Source organism: Parasteatoda tepidariorum, chromosome 5, assembly GCF_982258835.1.
Source record: "Parasteatoda tepidariorum strain Cologne lab strain chromosome 5, Ptep-v5.0, whole genome shotgun sequence".
NCBI lineage: Eukaryota > Metazoa > Arthropoda > Arachnida > Araneae > Theridiidae > Parasteatoda > Parasteatoda tepidariorum.
This window is the reverse complement of record NC_141759.1, coordinates 70,931,546-70,942,757: the sequence shown is the minus strand read 5'-3', so window position 1 is coordinate 70,942,757 and position 11,212 is coordinate 70,931,546. Positions and strand designations below refer to the sequence as shown.

Sequence of the window (11,212 nt, the reverse complement as noted above, 5' to 3'; positions counted from 1 at the left end):
TACTTAAACTAGATTATTTGTTAGTATTTATAATTTTGATGAAATCATTGTATTTTCGATTTTTAAATCGTTATATCTAAAATTTTGCGGTCAAAGAATTAAATGTCTAAAAAATTAGGATATCACCGACCAAAGTTGATTGTATTTAATTAAAATTCTTTTAAATTTATAACATTTTATATGTTTTCATTTGGCTATTTGCCAGCTGGATTGCAATATTTTAACTAAATTCTCTATTGAGAAATCCCTTAGGAATACAAGAATTTCCTTAATAAACATGGATTGCAAACTAAGGCAAACAACGTTAAAGAGCACAAAAATATTTATAAAATACAGACAGCTGTTTCGGATGCTCAAAAGGCAACCTTCATCAGTGCAACTGTGGTCGCCCGCTTGTGTATTCAAACATGGATTGGCTAGGGATGAGTTATGTCATGGGAATAGGACCAATGAATGATGGTCAGAGGTCATTCTTTTTTTTTTTTTTTTTTTTTTTTTTTTTTTTTTTTTTTTTTTTTAACTCTGTAACTTGCCTATGGAGGAAAGAGTCAGTCTAAATTTTTCTTCATTCTCTTATAACTGTATCACATTCGGCAGAACGGCCTTTTTCAAGCTGCTGCATTATTGAGCATAGATACGTTTTTTTTTCTTTTTTGTGATTTTTCTACTTTGTACTTAACCCTTGAGGTCTACAGTAAGGATTGTGCTCCAGAAAAAATCTGAATTTCCAGAGTTTTCGCTGATTGCGATCCGGAAATCCAAGGTTCAGAAGTTTCAAGAAATCATCAATCACATTTCTGTGTAAAAATTCTTGTATATTTTATTTAAAAATGTTAGAACTAGAATTTATACTTGGCATCTCTTTCATTTGTAAATATTTTATCTGGTAGAATAACAAATGTGGTTAGAGATAAAAGTATACTTATGAATAATTATTCATTAAAATTATGCTGCATATAATTTATTTAGAATTTCATGTTGTGAAAATATCAATGATTTAAATTTATGAAGACATTAATTTTTTGAAATGCGTCATTAATGATTTTATTCAAGAAATTTTCAGGATTTTTGAGTTGGGCTCACAATTACCCCTGATGTATAATACGAATTTAATCATAAGACGTTAAGCATAAGAATAAGTTAAATTAATGAAAACAACTTTAAGTGTATTAATACAAGAATCTTCACTAATACAAAAATGATGATAAATGCACTAAGTGCAATTTTACATCACAATCAATTTAATAGGTGCACCTATTTAATAATAGTTAATTAAATAGTCTAAAAAACAAAGTCTGTAATTGATAAGGAAATCGTAATTTCCGGGTATTTCTACTTTATGCAGATTTACTTACAAACTGTCATCCAGCTAGCAACCAGCCAAATAAACAAAAATCAATAGAGAACTCAAATCACAAAAGTTAAGGAAAATAGCTAAATAAGTAAGAGCTCTCATATAGCTAATTTTTATTTGGTTTGTCTCAAAAATTTAATGTACTGATCTACAATTTTTATATAAATTTTACCTCTCCAGACTAGATTGTAAAAATATCACTGTCAGTGTATTCATTACAGAAAAATAATGGGAGAGAATTTCTCACCCTTTCTCAAAAACAGGGTGAGATTTCAAAAAGTTAAGCGAGATTTCTAAAAATTAAAAAAACACGAATTGACTTGGAAAAAAAAATTATTTCTTTAATTATAATACATTTTTCACATCTTCTAATTGAATATTTTTGCTGCATCATCATATGGAAAATGTTCTATATCTACTTTTTCATCGGCTATTATATTTATTTGGCTGAAAAATATCCGTATTTGTTTCGTTTTATCGACATTTGTTTCATTTTCATTTGTCCGTTATGGAGTAGAAGATGTCGCCTTAACAAGGTATTTGTCCATCTTACATTCATGCACGAAAAATGTAAACGTCTTACATGAAAAAACCTTACCTACGGTGAACACGTGGTTGCAGAGAAATGTGATCTGAAAGGGGTTCTGTGGTTCGGGGGGGGGGGGTGCTCTGCTGTTAGCACCGGTTCTGAACAATACTGATAAATAGGGAAGCTAGATGACAAAGACCGATGTTCGAAATAATGAAAGATCAAGGAAGAAAAGTGAAACGGATTTTATTCAAAATGGCAAAAGACGAATTTTTTTCAAAAATTCGTGCATTTTGAAATTGATTAATAGAGTGCGCGAACTTCTCGCGTTAATCGTTTTTTATTGAGAGAAAAGAAAAAAATAGGCAAGATTCTCGCGCTGTAGTGAAAACACTGACTGTTCATACACAATTAGAATATTTTGTTTTGCACAAGCATCTCTTAATTCATACATTAATCAATTTATATATTTTTACATATAATTTTTGGATGAACAAGTTATATAGCCACAATCTAGACCACCCATACTTTGAAAATCAAAAATTTAAATTTGTTGAAGTTAAAGGTAGCTTCACGTTGAGAAATTTATGTTTGTTCTCAAACTTAAAACATTAGCTGCACTAATTAATTTGCATACTTACGTTGGGTCAGGTATAAGAATCTTCCTCGATCTGATTTTTTTGTATTGTATTTTATGAACATTCAAAAATACACATTATTTTGTGGTGCACTTTTCAATGCATAATATCTAATCAAATAAAATTTTAAATTCATAGTTTGATAAAAACTCAGATCAAGCCATGGCAATTTTAATGTGGCATACTGAGGCATTTTCACAAATTAACTTGAAAAGTTGAGGGTTTTAACAAACAGATTTCTATGATCAGTTTTTCTATCTAAATCTTTCATTTCTATAATCATATTTTTATGCACCAAATAATTCTGACTTGTGATAGGATATATCAAATCTTAGTTAAAAGACTAAACAACTTGTTACTGTATAGTATACAAATTTATACTTTACATTCAATGAAGCAGAGTTTAAATAAAAATACTATAAATAAATTTTCTGCATAGTGTACTTGGCATGACAGCTCAGGGAGGACCAAGACTTTCTGCTAAAAATTCACTCTAGGACAACCATTTCTTCCCTAGGCTGTATCTTCTATCCCAGCAACTTTAAAACCCGATTCCACAGAATCGAGCGATTGTTGTTTGGGATTCTCTCTTTGAAGGGTTGGGCATAAAAAATTCCCTATAGATAGTTTTTTTGTTTCATTCTGGCAATGTGAACCGCCCAATACATTCTTTTAACTTTATTGCCACAAATATTAAGCTCTCTTTATGCCATTCTATAAATGCATACACCAATAAAACAGCATTCTTAGTAAATGGCTATTTGATAAAAAGTTATCCAGGTTTGGATGTTTCCCCTTTTTTTGTACACTGTGCAATTACTGTAGTTAATTGTATATTAGAAGTTAGTGATTATTAAATAATTTATGAGTTTTCTTTAAAAAAAATATTTATTTAATATGGGAAATTAGGATGCTATTTATACATGTTGAAGTAAAAGGAAACTATGTAGAAAAAAATAGTACTTTTATTACATACAAAATATTTACAAGTGACTGACTTTCTTTATAACATGCAATTTATTATCACAGAAATGGCTGCCATCCAACGTATAATCGACACAGATTATTGGGGTCTCTTGCTTGTTGTATTAACAAATTTACTTGTCCTTCTGTACTCATAGCAACACCTTCTTCAAGACCTTGTAATTTTTGTTGCAGTCTCATTAAAGCTCTTTCAGCAAGAGTGTTCACTTCTGGAATAGATATACAACAAATTATAGCTATTATTTTGTATTATTTAATAAAAAGTCGAAACAATTTAGAATTGTAAGGTATAAAAATTTTTACATCATTTTAAATGGTGTAATAATCATCCATGGCAAAATATGAATAGTTCCTAAAAAATAGAATTTAAAATATCTGACTTTTTTAAAATTATGTTGCTTAAGAATTAGTTATTCAACCAATTTTGTTTAAAATATATTTATCATTAAAACCTAACTTTGAACTTTTGTTCTATTTATGATATTTTTAATATCTTCACTCCCATACTTACATGAGAAATGTGCTATTTGTGTAAAAATCCCATAATCAGTCTATAAATAACTATCTTTTTATATTTAGTATGTGGAAAAATTGGAAGTGGAACATATAATTTTTTTCACTCCAAAAATTGTTATTTTAAGGTAAGATCTACTCGTGTTCCGGCGATGACATTTTGATGGCACACCGAAATATTTCATTCAGAAAAAATTAGTTTGAAGATACTATAAAAAAGACTGATAATTATAGTTATAAAAAAAGGTTAAATATACTATTTGATCTTTCATTGAGACTAAAAGAAATAATAAACAAGTTGCATCTGAACATACTAAGGTTTACTTATAAATGTCTTTCACAAAGATATGTTTTTATACATGCTGTTTTTAAGCAAATTAATGTAAATAGATCAAGGATGATTTTCGTTAAACATTATTGAAATCTGATGCAATAGCATGTGGAAATACTAAAACGAGATTTTTTTTAGTTTTTATAATCCATCAAGACTTTTTCAAACTCATCATGGATACATAACTGTAAAAGTGGTTTATTTCATCTGGTCTAAGAATCACTTTAATTTAAATTTTTTAATTTTAAAAGTAAAAAAACTTGGCAATTTACACTGAAATTATTATCCTTTCCTTCTTCTGAACTTTTTTTACCTATATTATTACTTCCAGTCCCCATAATTTCCAAATCTTATTGCTGTGACCCACGCACACAATAAGTTGAAAACCCCACTTTTAAGGTAAAAATTAAATTGTCAAACGCTATTTAGTTTCCTTACATTATCAAAACTATCACTGCAACATCAGATTTATTAGTTTAAAAAATCTTTCTGACAACACTCACTTTTTATTCGTTCTCCCAAAAGTTTAAAGTTAAGTCGCTTAGCATTATGGTCCAGAACGGCATAAAGACTTGACATTGATTAAAAAAAACAGTACAGATGCCATTATGTTTCCTGATCCATGAGTAATTATTTGTTTTGTCACATATAGATTATGAAATGTCAAAAGCAGATAATTTTTTTTGTTAGAACAGTCTTTTTGGAATTTAATTGATGAAGATTCTTTTCTTAGGAAAATACAATATTTTTTATCTATCATACTTTTGAAGAGGCATTACCACCTTTGCATAAAGACAAAATGATAAAATTTAGAGTATTAAATTGTAAAAAAAATTCAACATCATAATATGCAAAGAATATGAAAACTTCAGGGAAAGGAGTAGCAAAAAAAATAATGAACTATAAAAATATGAGCATTAACAGTAAAAAAGTAGAAACACACTCATGGAATTGTGGTAGAGGCTTCTATGGATCCTTCACCCCCCTTTTTTTATTTCCTTTATCAGGTAAGAAACCATATTTTCTTTAACAATCTTGAATTTTTTCAAATGGGTGCATTTATGAAAGAGTACCTTTCTCTTTAAAATAACATGAGAAAAATCTATACTTAACTGCTAATAATGAAGGTTACAAGAATTGCTGGTGGTAAGCAAGGCTGACAGATTGTTATGCTACTGATATTTTTAAGGTCATTAAATTTGAATTTAAAATAACTAAAACTTGAGGCACAAATGGAGGAACATAATACTCTAAACAAACAAAATAAAAATGTGCTAGCTTTGCTGTATTAAATAAACGTAAATAACTAAAGTAATATAATCTTATCTCCCTTCAGAAAACTATATGATTTTACTTTGAAAACAGTTATTAAAATTAGTGCATAAAATATTTTACCTTGATTATTTTGGCTACTGGAAGATCCATTAGATCTCTGAGAAGACTTAGATGCAGGAACAGTCCATTCATACAAAGGGTCATGCAAAAGCACCTCTAGTATAGTCAAAAGTACATCCTGAGAGTTCCTCATAACTTCTAATGTTTTTTCTGAGCATCTTACAAAAAAAAAGAGCAATTATTTCTAAAATCCAATAATTTTTAGCTATAACAAGTTAAGCAATACAGTCAAGCTTTGATCTATCGTTCTGGCATTTTCCATTTTCATCAGTTGATGGAAATGTGATGCTGTCGGTTCAAGAAATGACTACAGAAACTGAAGAAGTAAAAGAGTAGTATTGATGAACACTGCAAACTGGAACTATGGGAAACTTTCTCTATACAAGCAAACTTCTTACAGAAAACAGCAATTTTTTACAAATGTAGAAAATTTTTATTTCCGTTATCACGGAAAGATTAAGAGAGTGTTCGCAACCAAAATTTCCTAATCTTTTAAATAAATAAATGTGCTTATTTATTTTCTTTTTGCATCTCTAAATATAGATTAATTACAATGTTTTTCAATTAAAATTTTTTATACTTATAGTAAATTTATTAATTTTCCAGTCTAAAAATTCTTTATTACTTTTCCTGCATTTTCTAGTCATTATTTTATGCTGACGTTTCGTTTCTCATATCTATCATCGTTTTCTCATATCTATCGTTCACAATAAATGGTCCCTTGAAAAATAATCGATCAAAGTTCTACTGTATATAAAACAAGAATGAAAGCTTATAAATTCCAAAAAAGCATGGGGAGCAAAAGGTATAAAGTGTTTGAACAGATATCAATTGCATTTTGTACAACAATTTAATCATAAATAATCATTTTCTTTTAAGATAACCATTTAGAGAAAGAAACTTATTATACATGTACTACATTATTACATGTAAGTCAGTCATTGATAATTAAGGATGATGATAAAAAAAAATTTTTAATTTTATCTTTTTGTGATACTAGTTTTGCAAAATGCTAGTTTTATATAATACTAATTTTATAGATTAAAAATATATCAATTATAATAAATTAATATAAAAAGTTCTTAAATGAAAGCAAAGGAGTAACTTTTAATATAATACCTTTTGAAAGTACCCTCCACTCCATTAATTCCCATGCCATCTACAATATCCCTTGTTAAGCGAAAAGGAACAGTTTCTGGTGTTGCCAAAATTCGTCCTTTTTCAAAAGCAATACCTATTAAAAGGATTTAATTTTTAATTTACACAATATTAAAGGTTAACATTGTAATTAAAATATAATAAAGTACAGAAGAAAAACAATATTAACCGTTTGTGGTTCATCTGTCTAGTAGTACTAGACATCTTATATCAATTGAACAGGTCATATGTTCAGCTCCATTGGACAGATTTCACTAACTTACTTATAACGATTTATCTTTCAAATTGTTAAGGGAGTAGTATATTGAATTAAAATAAAACTTAAACTTTTGCAAATGCATTTTTTTACTTAATTGGAAAAGGTTAATATGAATATCTCATTATTATCCTTTTCAATACCTTCATATCATCCTTGTATATAATTCATAAACAATTATATATTTGAACAAGATTAGCAATTTTTAAATCAAATTGGACATTTAAGAAATGAATTTGAAGCATAGGATTAAACATTTTATGTAACAGAACCATATTTATTTTCTTGTAATAAATGCAAGTAATATAAAGGTGTAGAAATATAAAAGTATCTATAATACAACAATTGATTTGTAAATATAAAGAGAGTTATATAAACTTTAAACTTACCAAAATCTATATGGACAACTTCGGCTGTATTTTTATCGATTAAAATATTATTTACATGTCTATCACCAAGTCCTAATATATAGCCAACTGAAAAAAAAAAGAAATTAGTACATTAAAGATTTTTAAGCTATCACTATCCAAAAACTGTTCACATTTTATAATTAAGCATAAAAAACAAATAATTATATAAAGTTTAAAAAAAATATAGAAATCTATTTTAATGTATTATATGATTCTGGCCTAAAAACAAATTATAATAATATTAACATTGTTGAGAACATAATCAATATAAATAAATTTTCAAAATTATATTAGAAATACTTGATAGTTAAAAAGAATTCTATACCAAAGAGAATTATATTAAGGTATTTATGAACATTGAGTGTTGAATATAAAAAAATCTGAAATTTTGGCCTACCGATTGAACTAGCAGCAACACTTTTAGTATATGATTGACGTCGCTCAAACCAAGCTGAAGGTTCAGGAAAATTTTCAAAGAAAAAGTATCTGAAAACAGGAGGGAAACTAGCACATATTGAATCAAATATTTGTCTCTTCTTTGGCAACTGCGAAACACTTGATATGCTCTAAAAATATCAAATAACAACTATTATTTTTGTTAAGTTTAGTAGCTCACTTATTTATTTCATTAGCAATTCCAAAAAGATTAAAAGATTATTTATTTTATTAGCAATGCCTTAAAGATTAACCTAATTTTTAAGCTTATGTTGAAAAATATTAATGTCAAAATGCCACAAATTGAATTTTATTCATTAAAACTCATTGTGCTTTACATGAAAATAGATAATACTTATGAATATTTGAAAAGTTTAAAGCAAAATTTTCATGAGGATGAAAAAATTAATTAGGAGCTAATAATTAAAATCAAAAACTATAGATAAAATGCAAGAAAATTTTTTTAAACCATAAAAAAATAAACGTTAGATTAATAGTTGATATGATTAAGATGTGCATGAAGTTATAAATCTTATTCAATGTAATGATTTTTAAATGATCTTCGAATCCAAGCAATTAGATGCAAACAGAACCAGCTTTCATTCAAAAAAATTTCAAATAAAGAATTCACTTTAGTTTTCATAGACAACACAAGCTTAGATTAATTAGAGAAAAGGCTACCAAAACACACTATTTTAAAATAATATGTAAATCAACTTAAAATTTATAAATATGCTCATAAGATCTATTAAACTTAATGTTAATACATTTTGCATAACATTATTGCTAATATCTAGTCTCTCAGTAATGCCCCCTAAATGTAGATATCAATGACTTTAAAAAAGACAGAAAACAAATTTAGTTTAAGTAAATATTTTGAAACACAGTCTACTATTTCAACACAAGAAAAAATTATTTATATATCAGTTATGTTGCAATATTTTTACTAATTGTATTGAATTATTACAATGTGCTCTAATCATAATTGCACTTAACAAAACATATTAGAGTGTAACCTAAGACAAAAAAAAATGCACTCCAAATAATAGTGAGATGTCACACTCTGGCATAATTAGCTTGACTCTTAAAGAGGCAAGCTAATTAATTAACACTAACATTTTTTTAACAATTTTTTCCTGATTTCATAAATAACAGAATAACCAATAACATTTGGAAAATTGATGATTTAAATAGAAAAGAAGCCTGTTGCTGATTAAAAAGTAAAATTAAGGTCAAGAAAATGTTCAATAAAAGTTAAACTTTTGAATGGTAACAAAGTTTACTGTAAGCAAACATTAATGAAGCAAATATGAAAGTAATATGACAGGCAGAGGGACTATAGTTTAAAGAAAAAAACTCAGAAAGTTATTTGTAAGCAATTTATTAAGAGAATGTCTACAAACAAATACAAAATTTACAAAACATCTTGCAATAATGACATAAAAAATTTTTAAATTTAAAATAAATATTTTAGGAAAGATTAACCAAGCTTTAATTTTATTAAATTTATGCATACAATACAAGTTAGTTATTTATATTAGAGCAAAAAGATTTTTTTTTAATTACAGTGCATTGGAAACAAGTTAAATTTGTTAATTCAAATACATACTTTTAATTCTCGTCATAAAAATTTTATCATTAAAATTTACATGCATTGGTACAAAAAAAATATAATAAAAGTTATATTTATCCTTTTTAATAAAAATAAGCACATACCTCCATTTTTTTGCGACACTCCAAGGGTGTAGCCATTGTTGGATAGTATCTTGTATGAGCACCATTGCTTCCAATCAAATACTGAGAAAGAACTTGTGTACCTTCACACCACTGCAATACACCACTTCTTCGAGAAACAGGAACAACCTAAAAAGTAAATCAGAGTTAATATGTTTTCTAAGATAATGCCACTGATTTTTAAATAAGTGCACAGTTAACAAACTAGATATCATTAGTAACTTCAAAATATTACCTGTTAAGGACCAGTGAGAAGAGAAACACACGTTTTTCCAGGTCCGCACATTTCGAAAGTATATTTCATAAAAAGTACAATTACATACTAATTGAGATCAAGATTAAGATCATACCAAATTGAGATCAAGTCCTTAAGATTTTGGGCTGCTGGAATAAAAGGCTCCTTTCATATATGATACCGTGGACTATGAAAGGAGAGTTGCTTGATCATGTAAATGGGATCAAAGTCCTGAAGAGATTAAAATTGTCAAAATAGAGTGATACATTTTCAGCTCTATTATATAATGTAATGTGATCAAGGTCTTGAAGAGATAAAATTGTCAAAATAAAGTGATGCATTTTATGCCTTGATATCAATAGCGTATCATCGGGAATCTATAATGGTCAATAAACATTACACCACTGATTTTTAAACGAGTTCAAAGTAAATAGATATCATTTGTCATTTCAAGATTTTAAAAAGTCTCAAAATAGAGTTATACATTTTCAGCTATGATAGCAAAAGTGTATCATGTGGAATCTACATGGGTGCCCATAGGGGAGGGCCAAAGGGGCTCCCCCCTCCCTAGAAAATATATGCTTAATAAAACATATGCATATTTGATTAATCATGTATAATTAAAAGTGAAATTAATTAGTTATTCAGCTAATTAAGTAAAAAATATTTAAATAGATAAAATTTCCTTTCATTAATTTTTTAATTCATTAATTTGCCGCTTTCTTTCATAAGCCCCCCACCCCTAAATTCAAACATATGGGCGCCCCTGAGAATCTATTATGTTCATTTTTTCTTTTTTTTAAGGTTTTATTGAATTAGTTGCCAGAACATAGGGTGATAATTTAAATTAACTTTACCAAACTCTAAATATAAAAACAACCAATATGAATAATGCCCTAATAATATAATTTAATAACTTTCACATTTCTATAACAATGCAAAATATTAATGTTTGTTAAAATTAATTAATTTGAATTTTACTGATACATAAGACAAGTTTCCTGAAAACCATATTAAAAAGATTTACTGATTCAACAATCTATCAGTTGATCTGTTATATACCTTTAATATTTTGACCTTAATACTTTGAATGCTGTTATCATATTTCATGAAAATACTTTGTTTAGTTATTTACAAGAGCTCAGTGTGGCTATATTACTATATTCAATATATATATATACTATACTATAGATATATAAGTAATATATACTCAAGAGAAGAATATTATACATATGTGTTA

At 27.3% G+C, this 11,212-nt stretch overlaps 1 protein-coding gene across 3 annotated transcripts in view; it reads right to left on the bottom strand.

Annotated features, from left to right (window-relative positions):
* Positions 1 to 3,466: 3,466 nt before the first annotated feature.
* Positions 3,467 to 11,212, bottom strand: part of LOC107442312 (serine-protein kinase ATM) — a 108,279-nt gene continuing 100,533 nt past the window's right edge. For all 3 annotated transcript variants that reach the window (XM_043051168.3, XM_043051170.3, XM_043051169.3), the window contains exons 55-60: positions 9,720 to 9,866; positions 7,966 to 8,134; positions 7,548 to 7,634; positions 6,864 to 6,978; positions 5,745 to 5,902; positions 3,467 to 3,714 (exon numbers count right to left, since the gene is read on the bottom strand). In XM_043051168.3, the coding sequence (XP_042907102.2) occupies positions 3,545 to 3,714; positions 5,745 to 5,902; positions 6,864 to 6,978; positions 7,548 to 7,634; positions 7,966 to 8,134; positions 9,720 to 9,866 (846 nt within the window). In that variant the 3' untranslated portion in view covers positions 3,467 to 3,544. The remainder of the gene's footprint in view (positions 3,715 to 5,744; positions 5,903 to 6,863; positions 6,979 to 7,547; positions 7,635 to 7,965; positions 8,135 to 9,719; positions 9,867 to 11,212) is intronic.